At 40.8% G+C, this 20,493-nt stretch overlaps 2 protein-coding genes across 7 annotated transcripts; both read left to right on the plus strand.

The window, feature by feature from the left end:
• Positions 1-1,339: 1,339 nt before the first annotated feature.
• On the plus strand, positions 1,340-9,683 carry LOC109507115 (lysosomal-associated transmembrane protein 4B-like). Of its 2 annotated transcripts, none has more exons than XM_019856324.1 (7): positions 1,340-1,595; positions 2,605-2,716; positions 4,284-4,390; positions 4,707-4,829; positions 4,925-5,023; positions 6,045-6,140; positions 8,703-9,683. In XM_019856324.1, exons 1-7 carry the CDS (start codon positions 1,497-1,499, stop codon positions 8,784-8,786), a joined length of 720 nt encoding a protein of 239 aa, XP_019711883.1. In that variant the 5' UTR covers positions 1,340-1,496; the 3' UTR covers positions 8,787-9,683. The 2 variants fall into 2 exon arrangements, with proteins under 2 accessions (XP_019711883.1, XP_019711884.1); XM_019856325.1 differs by having other exon boundaries at positions 4,317-4,390.
• Positions 9,684-10,451: 768 nt separating this feature from the next.
• LOC109507114 (uncharacterized) lies at positions 10,452-18,841 on the plus strand. Of its 5 annotated transcripts, none has more exons than XM_019856319.1 (4): positions 10,452-10,772; positions 14,495-15,694; positions 17,703-17,777; positions 17,968-18,841. In XM_019856319.1, exons 1-3 carry the CDS (start codon positions 10,685-10,687, stop codon positions 17,771-17,773), a joined length of 1,359 nt encoding a protein of 452 aa, XP_019711878.1. In that variant the 5' UTR covers positions 10,452-10,684; the 3' UTR covers positions 17,774-17,777; positions 17,968-18,841. The 5 variants fall into 5 exon arrangements, with proteins under 5 accessions (XP_019711878.1, XP_019711880.1, XP_019711877.1 ...); XM_019856321.1 differs by having other exon boundaries at positions 17,706-17,777; XM_019856318.1 differs by having other exon boundaries at positions 17,703-18,841.
• Positions 18,842-20,493: the final 1,652 nt, after the last annotated feature.

The following is a 20,493-nucleotide window of genomic DNA, read 5'->3' on the forward strand; positions in this document are numbered from 1 at the left end:
TCTGTTGCCGGAGACACGTTGGACCCTCTGAAGATGCTCTGTCTTCAACCTTGATTTTCCAGCTTTAGTTGATTATCAAGTCTAAATATTCTTTTGTAAAAAAAAATGTTTGTAATAAAAGTAAAGCTGAAGCCATATGTTAAAGACCAAAATTACTGTGAACTGTTTTTTTTCCCCCCCAATTTATTGTTCAGCTGGCTTTACGCGGAAACTTAGTACCTGCGACTGCCATTTTAATGCTATAACTTGGAGTCAGACAAATCCATGCTATTGACACTTTTAACGCTACTATAGTTCCTAGTTACATTCTGGGCTGACATTTTAGACACACTTAATCTGTAACAGGTTATATATAGCAGGCCAGACGTGATGTTGGACACTTCAGATTTATTTATTTATTTATTTTAAACTATCATGTTGGCGACTATTCAAAGACACTATATAATATGTAAAGACAAGTCACTTAATACAAAATACAGTTTCTAATCCATTTTATTAAAAGTAAAAGATTCAAACCTAACCGGTCCTATGTGAAAGAGCAATTGCCCCCCGAAGCGTATAACTGGTTGTGCCATCCTTGGCAACAGTAATGGAAATCAATTGGAATCTTTGATCATTATTTTTTTTCTTACTTCAATCTTGCATTTTCACTTCAAAACAATATGAGAATCAAAGTTATTATTTTTTTTTGTGTGCATTTTTTCCCAGTGTATTGTTCTGCATCCTGATGGCTAAGAGCCTGTAGACTAATGTCAACAATCTGTGCCTCATCACTGTACAGTTTGCCAAATTTACCCACATGGACGAAACATTCTGTACAGTATTTCTAAAAACACAGTCGTTTATAAGAAAACATTTTTTCTTTTTATGCTTGGGCCTAAAAATTGGTTAATCTTTGGTGTCATTCATGATTGTAGACGAAATAATTGTAAAAAATAAAGATGACTACTTCACTGATTTCACTTATCACGTTTTTTTTTTTTTTGGAATGTCATCCCTGCGATAAACGAGGGATGACTGTACATCAGGAGTATAGGTTAATGAAGGTGCACATGGTTCATTGCTTTCATTCATGCGGTCCATCAAGCATTACCAAGAGTCCTGTGCTATTCACAACATGAATTTAGCCCATTTTCCATAAAATTGGTAAATAAAAAATATATGGATAAATCTCTCTCTCTCTCGCTCTCTCTCTCTCTCTCTCTCTCTCTCTCTGCAGATTTGCCCCAATTTTCTCCGGTTTAAAAATCAAATGTGGCCCTTTAGGATGCTGTAGGAGTTAAAATAATTTATCAAGTTTGAGCGAAATTTTGTTTTATTTTGAAGGCCGGAAGTTGTGTTGAATATGTTCCGGAATTTTGACGGTGGCGCTCTGCACCGTTAATCTGCTCACAGAGATAAATAAGAAGCAGGGGCCAGGGGTGTTTTGTCGTTGCTTGGTGTGGACTGGGGAGGCACGCTGCGAGGGAGCGCCGACATTGTTTGAAAAGGTTGACATGATGACGACTTCCCCGTGGGACCTGTGGTACTCCGCAAGCTGCTGTCTTTGCTGTCATGTCCGCACAGGAACCATCATCCTGGGGGTTTGGTACATGGTGAGCACCGCTTATCAGCAATCATCCACTAGCTGTAGTATCGACGAGAGCACATTTACTTTCATTTTAGCCGTGTGTTTCATTTTGAATACATGATGTAAATGCCTATGTATAAACGTGCTCGATGTTACATTTCATTTTGAATACTGTACATGATGTAAATGCCTATGCATAATATGCTGGATGTTGCTGGTGTTCAAGGCAGATCAAATGTGAGAATTAAGACATGAGAATGTATTGTCTTTGAACTAAATGACAAGTAGTGATTATGTGCTGTTTCTTATTTAGATAACTTTCCATGGTGTGATTGTAAGGGAGAGGGGAAACCGTAGCACACGTGGAAAAATATTGTGACTCTGCCAATGAATAAATTAACTGTGGGCCTCCTCAGGTAGCGGCCTGCTTTTGTTACAGGCTGCCTATTGAATTTTCCGTGCATGAGTCATTTGCTGGAAGGCTGTGCTTGGCCAGACCAAAATCATCAACCTTATTCACTCCATTTAAATACTTTTACATCAATATTATGCACGCATTGGACACCTCGTGAGATGCACCTGCACATTGACTTGCTGTAACGGAGCTCTTTCAAATTCGGAATTGACTATTAGCGTTAGTTATTCATCCATTCATCAATCCGTTTTCTTGATCACTTGTCCTCATTAGGGTGGTGGTTGAGCTGTAGACTAAAGCAGCTGACTCTGGGTAAGAGGCGGGAAACAATCTAGACTGGTTGCTAGTCAATCGCAAAGATTAATTTTCCAGTATCTTTATTACTGTTCTGACGTTTTGGAGATTAGTTATTTGTTTCCGTAGTTCAGTTCAAGAAGTAAAACTCTAGTAGATACATTGAGCACAGAGGGAAATACTTTCCAGAAGGTCAATTTCTGCCTAATTTCTATATTCAATGCTGTATTCTGATTTCTTGAGAGGGCAAGTTTGGGTTTTCGTCATCGAACCAACATTGTCCACATTGTCGGTCTTATCTGCCCATATGTTGTGTGTCCCTAAGCTCATCAACGCTGTGGTGTTACTCATCCTCCTCACGGCGCTCAGTGATCCCGAGCAGTACCACCTGACCAGCGCTGAGTTGGCTAATGACTTGGATGTCATGGATGATGCCAGTAAGTTGTTCAAAGAACTTGGTTCCTTAGTCCCATCAGTGTCACAGAGAGTCCAAATGTGTGTACATGTCAACAGATGTACAGAGCACGTTTTTTTTTTTTTTTTTTTAAATACCAAGCACAGTGCACGGCATACAAGCTTAATGTCCAAGGTTCCAATCACTGGAAAAGCCTCCTTAACTGTTGGCGCAGGTGTGCACTCAACAATTTGACAGGCGGGACGCTGTGAGAGCCACCGTTAGCCTTTGGACTCCAGTGTCCTACTTTTGAGGGTTTAAGCTGCCTGCTGATACTTTTCTGTCATGTGAGTGCTTTGGGACCGTTTCGCTTCAATCAAAACGGCACAATTTGATACTGCGATAAATTAGAATGAAACCCTTGAAGGAATGAACAGGGTCATCTATTATGAATTGTACAACCTGACCCTTCTATGATAATGGCAGGAACTGTAAATGTTTGATGAAGTAGGGCAAAAGAAATGAAGGACCTTCTGTCCAAAGATGCTTTGCCATTCCGGGTCCCCTTGAATGTTACAGGCAAGATAGGAAGAGTCAATTCAAGATACACTAATAAAAACACAGTAACTCCATTTCAATTACAGTGAACACTAGAATATTCACAGTTTGTCATAATTTACCTCTTCATATTTTTTTTCCACCTATCATCCGGTATTCATTAAAAGACCACCTATTTGCTGTTTTTGTGACTCATCTGGTGGCAGCTTGGTGTCAAGTATATAAATGAATGTGAATTGAGGAGCTTCGTTTTGAGAAGAGTTGGCCTTTGCCACCATCATGTGGCAATTATAGGCCATTGGATTAATTAGTCACAGTTTTTGCTATTTGCAGCAGTGTTAGGTCCCTATCACTGCTCCTTTCCCGCCCCGTGGTGCTAGAATTTGTAATTATTACTATTAAATGAAACATATGATGCATTGTTCACATCAGTTTCCAGGCTATAACTGTGACATGCCATCTTTGAAATACCCCAATGTTTAAAGGTTATTGGTCACTTTGTGCACCATGTGTCTTGTCTCGCTGAAATGAGTCCATCCCACTCCCATTTACTTCTGGGCCAATGGAGAGAAAAATTTTGTTACCACAATGACTATGGTGAAAAAAAGAACAAGTGAACAGGTCTTTTACTTGCGAGAGCAGAGCCCCAACTGTCAAAAAAGTGACAACCCCGAAAGACAATAAAAGTATTTGAACTGGTGGCTACAACAGTTCATACTCATCACTAAGGCGACACTGTATGGACACAACACAAAACATTAATAGACCCTGCTGACAACTTCATCAAGAAATCACGTGTATGCTTTTCAAGAGCTAATGTGCTAATGCTAATCTGTGGATCTAACAAAACTCGGTGCAGCTCTGCTTACTTTTTGACTTTGATATGATCGCAGTGGCGTTGTACCTGTGGGGGATCTTGGTGACTGCATGGCACTTAGTTTGTGTGATGGTGCTACAAAAGCAAAGTCAATTTTCGATTAATGATAGTCTAAATAATAACATGCCCTTTTACCAGTGCACCTTTTGCGTTTTTGTTGTATATTGTCTTGCAGATTCAAAATGTTTGTCTTGTCTTTCTGCTTCAGACATGTGCATTGCCTCGGCCATCTCGTTGCTGATGATACTCATATGCGGGATGGCAACATATGGTGCATTCAAGGTAAAATTATACATTTGATTTTATACGTTTCCATTTATTTCCCTCGACATCTCAATCCTTGGTTAAAGCCCCCCGTATGTGACAGTGCTATAGGAGTATGCATCCTCGCAATGCTTTGTTCTGTCCCAAGAGACAATTCACAGTAGTTGGGTTTATTTGAGATGGTACCCACAGAGTAGCCTCTAAAGAAGAAATCTAAATTATTGTACACATATGTATATTCTCCTTGGAACAGAGGTTAAGTCGTGTTTGGCTTTTTAGGCCTCAGCAGCTCATGCAAACTCATCTTCAGTCTCCAACCAAATCTCTTTTTCAGTTGCGTGCTGCCTGGATCATCCCATTTTTTTGCTACCAGATCTTTGACTTTGCACTCAACACCCTAGTTGCTGTGAGCATTGTGGTTTATCCAAACACGATACAGGATTACCTGCAGCAACTGGTAAGACTCCTCATATATTGTAGGCTCAGTGACAACGTGAAAGGATGTCATCTGTGTATGCTCCTGAGATACACACTTTGCTCTTTCCTCTTTAGCCTGACAATTTCCCTTACAAAGAGGAGATTGCTGCACTGAGTAATGTGTGCTTGGTTCTCATTGTGCTGATATTCATCAGCTGTATCCTGGGCTTTAAGGTACGTTCTACTCATTGAAGTGCATTCTTCTTTTCAGCACACTTGAAAACAGAATCGATAAAAGCTCATTCATCCATGGATACGCATACTTTTGATGATGGAACACAAATGAAATCTCATTATGATTCCGACTCCACCTGTCTGCACCATTCCACTGTTATCGCAATATGTACATTACAATAAATACCGAAGCCAGAGTATTTAAACAGTTATGGTTCTAGAGTAACAATTGCATAATTCTTTTTATCCTTTTGCATACTACGCTGCAATAGGCGTTGCGCGGTAGTGTTCTTTTTGACAAAATGTACAAAATATGGAAATTCGGACAATTGCTATGGAAGTGTTGTAGGTTGGCAGCTCTTGTTGTAGGTTGGCAGCTCTGGAACTCAAATTTAAATCCATGAAGTTAGGGAACTGGGTTACGTGTACTACTAGCCAAGTGGTAGAATTTAGTGGACAAATGTAAACTTGTGCACAGTAGTGCTGCACTAGTAACACGTACAAGAGTTACTACGAGCTATTCTCGTCGTGTGCCTTAGTCATTCTACGAGTGCATAGAAATGTTCTAAAGAAGTGGGAAAACTTTTGCTAGTTAGAGGCCTCGTAATGTGCTGAATTTGAATTGTCTTACTAGAGAGGACAAAGAGTTTTCTAGTAATGTACTTGGACAATTCAACACCCGAGTAGGATATCAAATAAATGGAATGGCTTTCCATAGGACCTCGATCATGTTCATTCACTCCCACTTTATGCTGTACAGTGCACGAGGTAATTTTGATGTGCCCATTGTTGCACAAAGCTACATCACAACATGACCTAATTATATTTTGGAACACTAGAATTGACATTTTGTGGAAAAGTAGATCACGTATATTCTGGGTGCTACGGTTAAACTTATGTAAGTCTTAGCTCCGTGTATGTAATAGAATTGACATCATTCACTCCTGTATCATGAATTAACTCCAAAGTATTGGTTTTATATTTTTCACTGTTGTCATACTTTCTTTTTGTCTTCCACCAGGCTTACCTGATAGCCTGCGTGTGGAACTGCTACAGATATGTTTGCAGCCGCGGCACTGCTGAAATCCTGCTTTATGTCACAACCAATGACACAACGGTAAGTCACAAAATCACAAATAGTCCTCAGGATGATGCAGTATAGTTTTACATCACTTCAAAGTACAAGTGCAATAATAAACAGATTGTCAAATGAATGCCTACGAATTTAAACTGATCATCACAGTGTTCCAGAATCGACACAGCTCTTATCCTGATTCTCATCAGATTGTGCCAGTGACATGGAGTTGAGGCCAATGGGCGATTTATTCTATCCATGAGCATCGAAAAAAATATCCTTACGGAATACAGTGTATAAAACCAGTTAAACCAAGAATTGGAACTTTTGGGCTCATCTTATTCTCTGTTTAACTGTTTCACTTTAAAAACACGTGGGAAAAAAATCAAACCATATGCTGGTCAGGCCGCCTGTGTGAAACTTTATTTCTATTGCTCATATGTGATGGCCTCATACAGTTTGCACAGATTTGATGTCTCTTCCAGACATACTCTATACCATCACACATGTGCAGTCAGGTGTTTCATTTGGCCGTGAGTGATCTGTAAAAGACCACATTTTCACAAATTCTTTGTGTGAGGTGGGTCTTCATTTTCCAGTAGGCACCAGTCTTTGAAATGGTGTGCTCTCGACAGTGTTTGGCTTTTCTGTGGATTTGTCCGTCTGTCAAGTCAGCCAACTGGGAATAAAGCTGAGCCACACGTTGATTGTTTGAGGCAGAACTAATCACAGTTACAGGCTATCAAAGGATATTGATTACTGAGCGTGTGTTTACTCTTTATGAGATTAGAACGGTTTCGCTTGGCAATAAAAGTCTGCCCTGAGTGAAACCTGAGTGACTCATTGTTTACAATGTGGCCTCTGTAGGTCAGACATAATGCTGCAGTTGCCTTCCAAGGGTGAGCTTTATATGCATGTTGAGTCACAAAGAAGAGAAGCTTCCGTTCGCTTCTTGTTCAGAAGATGGACTGTATTATGATTATCGCGTAGCCAGCACAATACCACATGGGAATTGCATCAATCTCTTAAAGAGAATGTCTAATTTCATAAACCAACAAGTCACATTCATCAATCACAAAAGTACACCTTGACTTCACTTTTAAAAGAACTTCACAACTTCAAGTATGTACTTACCTTCCACAAAGTACAGTGCAGCTATTTCAGTTTGTTTATTTGACCATTGTGACCACCATTTGATCGGTGCTACTGTTATTTATTTATTTATACTGCTTTTGCGTAGTTCTGCCAAGTAACTAATTATGATGAATGAGATAATATACCCTGTTTTGGAACCCAAAGCGGTCTTACGGCAGTTTTAGTCCAGAGGCACCTTGTTGCTTTACCCTCCATTAGCAGTCACGCCACTTAGGGGGGGAGAAGGGAAAACACAGAAAGAGACAGAACTGGCGGGCAAAAACAAAAACAAAAACAAGATCCCAGCGACTCATGACAACCAAAGCAAGTCTACTAAAGCCGGTTCCAGGTTTTCCATTTCGATATTTTGTGCTTATTATTATTATTTATGGGGAAATGTTATTAATTTTGTATTTTCACAATTTGCCAGCATTTTGCGTTTAAATCCCGCATGTCATGGTAAAATGCCCCTACCTACTGATTTAGTCAATCACTCTGTTGTGTTATCTCAGTAAATGCAGGACGCACTCCTTGCACCGACGTATATATGAATTGGCCCATTGCGGCTTAAGTCAGAGGGCAGCCATCTTACGTTGCCACTACGAGTGACCACTTTGATTTGATTTTCATTGACAACACTGTTATCAGTGCGTGTTTTCTGCTAAGATCTCTGCATGGAGCAATGAGAACCTCTCAAAGAAAGAACAAGCTTCACTTCAACATCAGCCATTCAAAGTATATTATCTCAGTACCATGAATCCTGAGGTGAGCTTCACATTTTGCTGCATTTTTTTTTTTTTTCCCCTGTTGGCCTTGGCTTTCATTTTCATCAACACCGCTCTGATTGACCTAAAATTGAGATTTGGTGTTGTGCCATTACTATTAAGAAGTACACAGAGTTTCCTTAAAATGAAAATCTGCTTGGTCACACCCACCGAGTCACGTGGCATGGAACGACCTTGACGATGTTTCTTGCATCATTTATGTCTCATTTTGAATTGGTTGATGTTGTGAGAGGAGTAACATGAGAGTGGGAATGTAGTGGGAGCGCTAGAGTACCGTATTTTCCGCAGTATAAGGCGCACCTTCAGTGAATGGCCTATTTTAAAATTGTTTTCATATATAGGACGCACCGCATTATAAGGTGGATAGAATAGAAACTACAGTAGTGGCTGCGGTTCGTTATGCATCCACTAGATGGAGCTACGCCAAAGGAATACAACAAAAAAATACAGCTTTATTTTTATAGAGCTTTCACAACCGCTGTAGCTGTAACAAAGCGCTTTACAGAACATTTAAAATACTACATCCATCAAATCAGAATATTGGTCCATCAATAAGGTGCATCGGATTATTAGGCGCATTGTCAGCTTTTGAGAAAATTGAATGCTTTTAGCTGCGCACTATAGTGCGGAAGATATGGTAATCCCTCCTTTTTAATAGTGTGTGTTCTTGCCCTTTTTTTTACAGGTCCTGCTTCCTCCATATGATGACTGTGTCAATGTTCCTAGCAAACAGGGTGCCCATCTGTCCTTGTCCACAATGACAGCATGAGAACATCGCCCGGATCCCTCTGAGTGGAGCCTGATGTTAATTAATACAATCCATATGTGCACCACACTGCCTCTCCGATGTCCCTCAAACTCATGTTTTTTCTGCACACATTTTTTTATGAACAAAGTAATCACACACGCATACTGTAAAATGCACACACCATAACACCGGCGTGACCTAACCCTTACTTATGTATCTCATTAGTCCCATACACACTCTAATTCCATCCATTTGAGGAATTCCTGGAATATTGTATGCATTCAAGTTTGGTGATATTACCATTAAGAATGAACAAATTGTTTGATAGACGAGAGATTATATATATATTTTTATTATTGCTGTACTTTCTCTTTGTGTCATGCTCAAGCAATCAATGCCCAGAGCAGATGAGTAATGAGTTGACATGATTCCTGTCCGTTGCATCTCTGCTCATGACCAGGCTGGAATGCTTTTACTGTGTTTATACTGCACTGGTGTTCTCTTCGATGGACACCACCTCAGAATATAACATTGACAAAAACGTGTTTTGAGAGTGTCCTAATCTAATGCCGTGTGATTTGTTTTGTCTTTCTGCTGATGAGAAAGAAAAAAAAAAGATCTTTGTCTAAATTGTATAACTATGGTAGTTTTGAGTGAATGGAAATTGGTTCACACAGTCTTATTATAAAGTTACATATGGGAATGATGTGACGACGTCATCGGACTTCTATGTTACATGGGCAAAATTAATCCATTTGTGTTTTTTCAATGAAGAACGGGTTCTGTTATGTGAAAAAAAAACACACAAACGTGCTTTTGGGATAAATGTTTTCCAGAAGGCCAATCCCCCGCTGGGATGTGCAATCAAAGTGAAAAAAATGATGTTTTCTCATGCATTAAACTCAAATTGAGATTTCACATGCTTGTGTTTCATAGTTTTGTACACTATAAGAATCACACTATACTAACATTTACTTGTCACATCATTTGGATGTTTAGTTGTTATTGTTGATGGGACTTTCTCTGTATTCTTATCTGACAAGTTCCCTTGGAAAGAGTTTGTAAGATATGACAATTTCCCCAAAGTGCTAATTGTTTATCATCAGTGTTTGGAACTATGATGATGACCTCGTTTTTCCATCAACTATTACTCAACCGGGGATAAAATATTCCTCCAAAATAGTCTTCATAATGTTCACTGACTTTTCTCTTTGGTCTTTCAGGCCACATAAATCAACTGTTCCATATACAAGTACAGCATGTGGAACAGAAAGGCACAACAGCTTTATCAATTCAGTGCATTTCATACACAAGGTAACTCAGTGTGCCGCATAAACAAACACAAACAACATTTACAGGCAAAACAATTTTAAATATTACATGTATATTTTTAATAGAGCTTGTTGTTGTTTCATTGATACATAAGTCTTTGTACAGTTAAGTGACAATAAACTCTCCATATATTTAATGGCGATATATATACTGCTGTAGTTGCTAATAACGCGTGTAATATTTACACGTCTTTTTCAAAGCGACATTCTTTGCTCACATGCTACCATACATATGACCACAAGGTGGTTCCGTTCTGTCGGAAGGGGAGGAAACACACCGGTGAGGTGAGGAAGGAGAGGAGGCACTTTTCATACATGTTTGCCTCCTGGCCTCCTCCTCTTCCTCATTTTCCTCCTCCTCCTCCTCCTGTGTGAACAATGCGAGGGTGCGCATGAGGTAGACTGGGAAGAGTGAAGAACAGATGTTTGGGGGACATCAGGCCACGCATGATCACACAAGCACACAAGGAGCCGAGCTGTGCATGTGATCACAGCTACAAACTCTCCATCTTTGTCAAGTGGAATTCGTATTTACCGGTACGACAGTACTTTTAGTTAAAAGTTTTTTTTCTCCCCTCTCCCCGCATCATGGGTTGCTCGTCATCCAGTGCACAGACTGTAGATCAAGAAAAGAAACCAGGTACGAAGCCCGAAGAGAGCAATGGAGGCCCATTGGGTAGGTTGTCAGTTACTTTTCAATTTCACATCAACAGTAATGTGTGGCAAGCCTATGTAATGTGTGAGAAAGTGACTTTCATTCAGTGAAGCTTTGGTGAAGGGGGTGTGTCTGCTCCCCGCTGTTCTGGTACGCCGTGTGCTTGCTTGCTTGACTCAGTGGTGCAGTAAACACTAAATTCTAGGTAACTTTGTGGCTCATAAATGGCATTCTCGTGAAATTTCAACCACTATGTTATTGTTCAGACTGGTACTACCGGTAACAGAAACTGAGCATTTGTTGACCAAAATATTCACATTCCATCAATGTAGTGTACATTAATTCAACAAAATGTTATTTTGGTTTACAATGGCAATGCATCGAGGAAAAAAAAAGAGATGAGTTTCTGTTTGACTTCTGGAAAGCGATGATGGTATACCTGATCAAAGTGCACTTCCTTGGATTGGAATAACTTTCAATTTTGTATCTTAATATTTAGATATGTGTTTGACTGGAATCATGCCCTCACTGCCTCAGGTTTTTTTTTCACATGTGCAGGGCTGTGCGCGTGCCCGTCATGGGACTCGACACAAATCACGATTGTCCATTCATGTGTCAAGCCTTCAGACACATAGCTATGTCATGCTAGGCACAGCTTTGCACTCACAAAACATTCACACATACATGCATGACAGTCGCAGCTATTGTTAGTCAATGTTCCCTCTTTGTTTATAACACAGAAGTCAATTAAGCACTGTGCAAAAGCTGGATTTATATCTCTGTAGATTTAAGTGACCCATCCTTAAAAAAAAAAAAAAAAAAGGATCATGTGCTAATTCATGTGAAAACATTATGGAAACACTTAACAATTGGACATGTGCAACCAAGTACAGAGAAGGTCAGAACAGGTTCTCCTGGTACGCTTACGATCATTTTTAGGTTCATCGTGAAATTTTACCCAAAATCTGATTATCCCCAACTTTTTGTCAGGACTGTGGTGTAGTGACTCCCAACCAGAAGTGTTGAGTGAAAGATATTCGGGGGTGCTGCAAGAAATATTGAACTTCACTCGGTTTGTCTGAAAACAATAATTTATGAATATCAAATAAATCTTTATCTGTGTATGCTCGCCGGCAGGCAGTGCGCTTCCATAGAATGCAAATCGTACAACGGAATAATAGAAAGTAGATTGGTGATCAACTAAACAGGCACAGATGTCACACAGAATAACGGAAGGGTCACTTTGTGATGTTGGTGTGATTTATTCATTCATTCTTTTTTTTTTTTTTTTTTTTTTTAACCTGTAGTTTACTTCTTCGTAGGCTCGGACAATTCAAATGAGAGCAGTTGGCAGACTCTTTTCCCCAGTTGAGCTTGTTTCGTGTGACTTGTGCAAACACTTTGAGTGCTATCTCAGTCGCCAGTGGTCCCATCTACTCTCAGGAATCCCAGTCTGCCCCCTCCCAACCATGTCACTGTTTTGACTACCACCTCAGTCATCACTGGCAGACAAATCATGTTGACACGTGAGTCATCCATGTATGCAGGCACTCACTTTCAATACATATCTGAGTTCTGTTCAGACTTTCAGCCTCTTGTGGTACCCAGTAATGTACATTAAGATTTTATCTATCTATCTATCTATCTATCTATCTATCTATCTATCTATCTATCTATCTATCTATCTATCTATCTATCTATCTATCTAGGCAAAACTTGATAAAACCATCCTAAAGCAAAGCATATACTGTACAAAAAAAATAAAAGCTGTGGAAAAGATGTGGTGGAAGTTTAGACACAGTTAACATGATAAGTGAGGGACGGGCTAAATAAAAACAAAAACAATTACATGCTAATTCTTGCTCCCAAACACAATTGCTGAATTTATAACACATTTATTTCCACAGCCTGATATCTTGTTTGTGGGTGGACAAAAGGCCAAAATGCATGGCAAAATACACATTTTGGAAAATGTTTGTTCATGTGAAGTTGGTCTGACTTGATAAACCAGGCTATCTATCACATTCCTTTCCACCGATTAACTCTTGGCTCTTTCCAGCCATTTCAGACAGACAAATCAGGCAGCTGCTGAGTCGAAACTTTTCAACCATTCAGTGAGCAGATCCATTCTGATTTGTCCTATTTAGGGGCAATCTTTGAAATAATCAAACAGGCCAGGCTCTTATGAAAGCTGTTTGGATTTACTTTCGATTAATGCTTCTGACATTTGGCTTGAAAAACCCATGCCTACTTTGTTGGCACTTGCACTGCACTTCTCAGGTTTAACCCCAGGCTACCATTTTGTTGACACACAATTAATATCAGTAAATGTGATTTAAGGTGGGGTGTGCCTCAAAAAAGTTAGCGGTCACATGTGATTTATTTCCTCTGAGCGTGCCTCGCCGAGCCTCCGGGATTCAACTAAGAATTTGAGAAGTCTTACTTAAAACCAAGGAAATGAAAACTAGGACATTGTTCCTGCATTTTTGTTTACGTAACATTTGCTGTCGTCAGTTTAGCATTTAACTATAATCCCTGTGTATTTTTTAGTTTGTGTGTTTAATGAAAGCCAATGTCATTTTTCCAATAAAATGATGAGGCATGGTGAACGACTGGTTCGCATGTCCGCCTCACAATGCAGATGTCCAGGGTTCAATTCCTTCTTCTGCCTTTCTGTGTGGAGTTTGCATGTCCTCCCCGGGCCTGCGTGGGTTTTCTCTGGGTACTCCAGTTTCCTCCCACATTCCAAAAACATGCATGGCAGGTTGATTTGGCATTCCAAATTGTGAGTGTGAGAGCGAATGATTGTTTCTCTATATGATCCCTGATGCTGGCTGGCAACCAGTTCAGGGTGTGCCCCACCTACTGCCCAAAGACGGCTGGGATAGGCTCCAACACCCTCCGCGACCCTTGTGGGGATAAGCAGATCAGAAAATGGATGGATGGATGGAAGATGAGGCTGCATGGTGGCACATCTCCCTCATAGTCAAACGTGTTCTTTGTCTTTGCATGGGCTTTCTCCAAAAACAAACATTGTCAATAGGTGGTAATTTGACTAGAGAAGGGATCATCAACATGGTGCCTGTGCCAGGCAGTCCCCAAAAACTACACGAATATGGCCCGTGGGTCTCTTCTAAAAAATAGCTCACCAATGAGGGGACATTGTGATTTCCTTGGACTGTTGTAGAAGTTTCTTAGTCGGGATATAATCAACTTGATCAGTATCTATGCTTCACATTTGTGATTAGCATGAAATATTAATAATAGCATTCAATCATAACATTATTAAAGGTAATTTGAGCTACCGGTAATTTGTTCTTTCTACAAATTCAGCTCTGTTTTTTTCTAAAAGGTCAGTGACCTCAGGTCTCAAGTATGTTCCCTGTAATTTACCAGTTTCGGAAGTACCCTCCTCTCTTGCCAAAAGTCAATTGGGAAAGACCCCATCTCACCCGTGACCATGAAGTGTTTGGATGCAGGTAGTCTTAAACCACAATTCAGGGTCAGATTGCAGGATTTAAGTTTTGGTTGCTAAATAGGTTTGCACCATTCAACAATGTCCTTGCACCTCCCCCTTCAGCATTTATTTCCCCCCAAGTTATCATATAACATACAGTAAATGCTGTCTGATATGATGGATGGATTGATGTGTTGCCATGTTTTTGTCGAATTACATTTGACTTGGAACTATCTTTATTGCACACCTTCCGTAAATTGTCTTGACTTTGCTTGTCTGTTGGCAGCTGTTCGGAACGGCATCATCGCAGAGACCACTGAGGACAAAACACAGTTGTGTGAAAGTGCCTTAGCAGATGATTTTCAGCAGGCGGCTGACGATGGCACAGGGGCAGCGTTAGTGGTTGCGCAAGGCCAGGAGGACCTTCGCTCTGGTCAAGACCTAATGACCGAGCTTGAGCCACAACCAGATCCTTTCAGTGTTCAAGAGCCTGGTTCAGCTGCTGGCCCAGTAGAAGCCTCCAGTGACTCTGGATTTGCAGATGTTGCTGTAGAAGCCGTGGAACCTCAGATGGTCAAATCCCTTTCGGCGGAGGAGATCCCAACCATGGGAGAGGGTGCAATGGAACAAGCAGAAGTCCATTCCATAGAAGATGCTGAAACTTGTAAAACAGAGGTTCCTGTCCTGAAAGATGATGATGTGATAAAGGTTGAGGTACCTGCTCTTAAAGGAATACATGCTGAGAGCCCGACTACAGATATTGAACCTGTGCGGGCTGATGTTCCTGCTGTTGTTGAACTGGCATCCGTTGTCCCAGCCTGGGCCTCTCCTGAAGCTGCCAACACTGTTGCTGAGCCTGTGGGAGCAAATATGCAGGAGGCAGTACCTGAGGTCCCTAATGAAGTGGTCCCATTTTTAGAGACTGCAAGTGAAAATTCTCTATTGCCTCCAGCTTTAGTCATACCTGAATCTCCTGCTTCAACCGAGTCTGCGCCAAATGAAGTTGAACCGCCAGCTGGAGCAACAGCAGGAGATGCTTCAGTCGAAGATTCAACCACTGCTAAGTCCCCTGAGGCAAAAGAGGTGATTATAGATACAGGAATTGCAGTGGCGACCATTCCGGAGATGCCCCCTTTAGTTCAGGTTGGAGATGAGACAGAAGATGAGCAGCGACCTACTGCTGAAGAGTCCAATGAATCTGTTGTGATGCCTTCAGAAATTGCTCAACAATCAGAACCCTCAAGTCCTACAGAATCAACCGCACTTCAGGAACCTGCCTTGGTAGCTAAAGAACAAGTCCTCGAGATTCCAGTGTCTTCAACATTACCTTTGGAAAACTCATCAAAGGAAGCCTCGGAATTTTCATCAACTTTTGGAGCCTCTCCATCTTCAGTGACAAGTGATGCAGCGCAACCTACAGAAGTAGAAATTGAAGCCAATTCACCAGTCACTGCTGCTGATCAGGCCTCTGAAACCTCAACTGAAGGTATAAACTAAAAGAAGACCTTTTGGGTGCTCTTTTATTTAACTCTGACAAACACAAAGTTGAGATGTATTGTTCAGTTTACTCTTTGTTTGTTTGCTTGCTTGATAAACCAATATGCAGGAAATGGAGCGTTGGCATGTTTCAGGCAAGAACTCCTTAAATGTCAGTAAAAATCAATAGTAATACGGACAGATTTTCACTCTTGGCTGTTTGGGACCGTTTAACTCGGTCCCAGAATGTAAATATTAACGCTGGCCATCAGTTACAAATGTCTGAGGCCACTGTCATAAACCGGAAAGTAGCCTGCTAACTAATAAACGGCAGGGTGAACGGCTTTTCACTTTCGCTTACACAAGTTGATTCTTGATGGAATTATTATTGACATTCTTTACTGTATAGCAATCATTATGTGAAGCGTGTAATGAAGTCAAAGTCTTAGGTGAGAATGACAGCTACCGGAGCACTTGATTTTATGCAGTCTTAGTGTCTGTCAAACCTACCATGCTAACTTGGTTGTCAAGGTGTCATTCTCCATTTCAACCTGTTCAATGCCTGACAAAGTCTGGCAATCATTTTGGGAAGCGGTCCAAGCAGTACGATGTTATCACCGGCTTAAATCGGTGACTAACCTGTGCAAAGTTGGTAATTCAACACATGTCCAAACACATTTAGACTTGTAATGAAAAAGAGCGACAGATAAGATCATGTTTACAAGCGGAGAAACAAACAATGGGAAAAGACACTTCTCTAAGCGTGTAAACGTTGAGTAAGGTTGACATTCACTATGGCAAAAGTTTGATGATTGTTGCCATGCAGAAAACTAACACATGGTTGGCTAGTAACCCCAAACACACAATGAATTGTTCCACTGTCTTTGAAATGAAGAATCCAACAATCCCTTGCTCTCATACGGTCCTGTCTGAACTACATTGTTTGCAGCAGACAAGACATTGCTGGTCTGTTAACACACACACACACACACACACACACACGCACACACACACACACGCACACACGCCATGTAATTCTTGTCTTGAGTGAGTTTTCTGTGGCAGCATTTTGTCAGCGCAACAGACTCAGTCACGCAACTCTCACTGTGCACTGTTTAGGCCCTGCTGCTGCTTCTTATGTAAGACAAATATTCAGCAAGTCTAACCTGATCCCAACCAGCCAGCCATCCAGACACATTCTGAGAATCTTGGTGCGTTCGGGTATTCAGCTGATTCAACTGCAGTATATACCATGCAGTGCAGATGCTTTAAGCCGCCATTAGAAATGTAAAATATTGTTATATTTTGAAAAGGACATAATGGTTTGTCCCATTGAATTGTGGTAACGTCTAGCATATGAGCATTCAAATTAGTGATACATATCGAATATTGAATATGCCTGTGCTGAGAAAGGGCATGAATCATGTTGGGAAGTGAATTGAATGACTTTTACAGAGTGCTGAGTCCTCCTTATTGTTTGGAATGATTCTGCGTAGGCTTCCTTTTATTTCTTCAAATCCTTTCCTGACAAGTTTGATAAATGGTTGGCATGTATGAAATAATCAAAGTTGATATCAAATCAATGGAAAAGAAAAACAACCGACATAATCAAATATTTGGTGACCATAGTAACCCTTTAGCTTCATTTATAGATGAGTAACAAGCGGTCAGACACCTTAAATGAGAGAGACCAGAGTAGACACGGCTCCCTCTGCCACCTTGGCCCGGGAACATTCCTTAGCCTCACAATTTAGATGCTCATTCAAGCAACACATGGCAACACTTAACCAATTGCATCACTTTGCTGCTATGTGTTAACCGCTTAAATGAGTGCATTGTATTTGTGTTGTTAAAAAAAAAAGCAACCACTTCCTTCAACATAGAGAGCCAGAAAAGGATGTCTTGTAAATGAAAATATCAATTGACTTTTCCTGTGTGTGTGTGTGTGTGTGTGTGTGTGTGTGTGTGTGTGTGTGTGTGTGTGTGTGTGTGTGTGTGTGTGTGTGTGTGTGTTGTTGTAGTAGTAGTAGTGTCAGCAGCAGAGTGCCATCAGGGTATGGAGAAGGAAAGAGCCAAAAAGGAAGACTGAATTGGTAAGGAAAAAAACAAGTGGACTGTGACCCACGGTCTCCCGAACCAGAATAACAACTCTAACCATTAAACGCACATTACTCAGTCAAACTAACCTCATGTACAGTGATAGCCAGATGTTTGGGGCGGTAATGCAGTTACAATTACTAGTAGTCATAAACGTTCTTTTTTTGTCCTTAAATTATCTTTCAGACAGAGAAAAGAAGCTTTAAAAAAAAAAAAGGAAAAACACCCAAAGCTACAAATACAAAGGCAACTGAAGGAAAAAGGTGATGCGGCAACAAAACCAACTTACCTTTGTCAGTATCGTCTTACCAGTACTTATCAAGTGTATGTCTGATAAATTAATACTCATTGTTGCTTCATTTGTCATTTTGTAGAACAGGTTTTGGATACATTCTATAACTTTGTATTGGATGAAAAATACAAAAACAGGTGCCGGTGGTCCAAGTGTAGCCAACTGACAAACACGAATAATAAAACAATGAACATTCACAGATAAAAACAGGTTAATAGTGTCAGTAACATGATTTTTGCTTACAAAAACAAATAAAATAAAATCTGTTATAAAATGTTAGGTCACCTTTCAGAAGTATGGACAGAATTTGGTGTGTATGTAATATGTTTGTGCTATAACTTCTACTTTGCTTGGTGTTTTAATATGATAATGTCGGGATTTTTGTCTTGCCTGCCCCCAAACTTTTTTCTGACACCCCTCTCACTCATACCAGTTGATGATCCTCCCAAAGTAGACTGTAACACAACTCATTTTAAAATGAAAATCACTAAATCATTTTCCTGAAAAATAAAATACTTGTACATTGAGCGTTTTAGTGAAAAATGGACCAAACTGGCCCGAAGAACCTTTTTAAAAGTATTTTAATAGCGTTACTATTGCGGTGGGGGATCACAAACGGTTTCTGAAATTTAACTCACCTTTCTCAAATGTGTGGTGAGTCACAGTGACTTTGTGATTTAACAAGGGTGGGCAATTATGTTTTCACAGAGGGTCCGAAAGGTATGGATTTTTTTGTGCCTTAATAAATTGAATTGTCATTTGAAACTGCATTTTGTATTGCCTTGGGTTGTCTCTGTGTGACATTAAAATTGAAAAACCTTTGCGTGTGTGATATCCATCCATCCATTTTCTAATATGCTTTTCCTCACGAGGGTCGCGTGCGTGCTGGAACCTACCCCTGCATTTTTCGACAATTTAGAGTGCTCCTTTAATCTGCGTTGGATGATTTTTGGAATGTGGGAGGAAATCGGAAGGCCGGAGCCGGAATCGAACCCTGCACCTCTGCATTGTGAGGCAGACGTGCTAGCCAGTCGCCCACGTGCCGCCTTTTGTGTGATAAATATGCAAAAAAAAAAATAAAAAAACTGAGCCTCTTTATCAACCGTTTCTGCGGACCTGATGTCCTCTGGCAGGCTATTCCACAGCTGGGGACCAAAATGGTTGAATACAGCCTCACCACATATTCTGACACACCACCTCACCGCAGCAACTTCGTCCACCTCGTCAAGGGGAATGCCAGGCCAGCCGGGAGACACTGCCCCTCCACCTTGTTCTGGGTGGTCCCGGAACACCTCAACCAAGGAGGCGTCCAAGAGGCATCTCAAATGAGCCACATCATCTGGCTCTTCTTAATGCAGAGGAGCAACAGCTAGAGCCAGGAGGTCTGGTCACCCATACTCCAGGAGCACCATCCACAGCACTCCTCGAGGGACACCTTCTCTAAGTCCGTCATGTACTTTGTAAACTGGTTGGGCAAACTGCTGTCTTGACCAGGGAAACCAAGACAACAAGTATTATAAAAATGATGAGATTTATTTGAGAAAGAAAAAAAAAAACATGGAGCGACACCATTCAAAGATCTGTCAAGGGAGCCTCCCCCCGTGTCTTGTTCTCTCTTATTATCTCGCTTTCTTCTCTTTGGGAGGGGTGAAGGTCAGGCCGTGCAGCACAATCAGCATTTTGAGCAGCTGCAGAGAATGCAGTGTAGTGCATGAGCGAGCAACTTTGCATATCTGCAAAATAACTGGTCAGCATTCAACGGTACAAATAGTTAGTTATATTTTAGCACTGTTAGATGTCAAATTCCCATTACACTGCCATGCAGCCTCAAGGACTCTCTTGAGGCTGTAACGCTGGTTCACTGTGACATTGCCTGGATGAAAACTACACCGCTCCTTTTCAATCTGAGATTTGCCTTCTGGGAAGAGCCTCCTCTCCAGCAGTAGACCCTACCATGGAAGGTGAGGAGTGTGATCACCCCGGAGTTGGAACACGCCCCCTTCTCAAAAAGCAGGACCAAGCTTTGGAAATGCCAAATCATTTTCCATATTGAAACAAGCCAGCCAGGTATGGTGTTGGACGAACGATCCTCACGATATTCATTTTTTTTCTAAAAAAGTCTGCCTTAAAAATGAAATTGTAATTAAGTACAATATTCCTTCTCCTCCATAAACCAACGATTGCTGCACATCACAAAACTATTTAGCTCAACTAATCAGAGGGTGGAAAAATGCCAATGCTACTCTAAACCAGAAAACAGACCTTTTTTGGTGACACTCTGAAATCTGGTTTAAGAAAAAAAAGAAAAAAAAACTACAAGAGGCAGCCATCACTCACAATGTGTATGTGTTATGGGCCAGTGCTTGTGGCACTGAAGGCCCTGGTGAAATTACATTGACATGGCAGAACAGAGATGCTGA

Source organism: Hippocampus comes, unplaced genomic scaffold, assembly GCF_001891065.2.
Source record: "Hippocampus comes isolate QL1 unplaced genomic scaffold, H_comes_QL1_v1.1 scaffold327, whole genome shotgun sequence".
In the NCBI taxonomy this organism is placed as follows: Eukaryota; Metazoa; Chordata; class Actinopteri; order Syngnathiformes; family Syngnathidae; genus Hippocampus; species Hippocampus comes.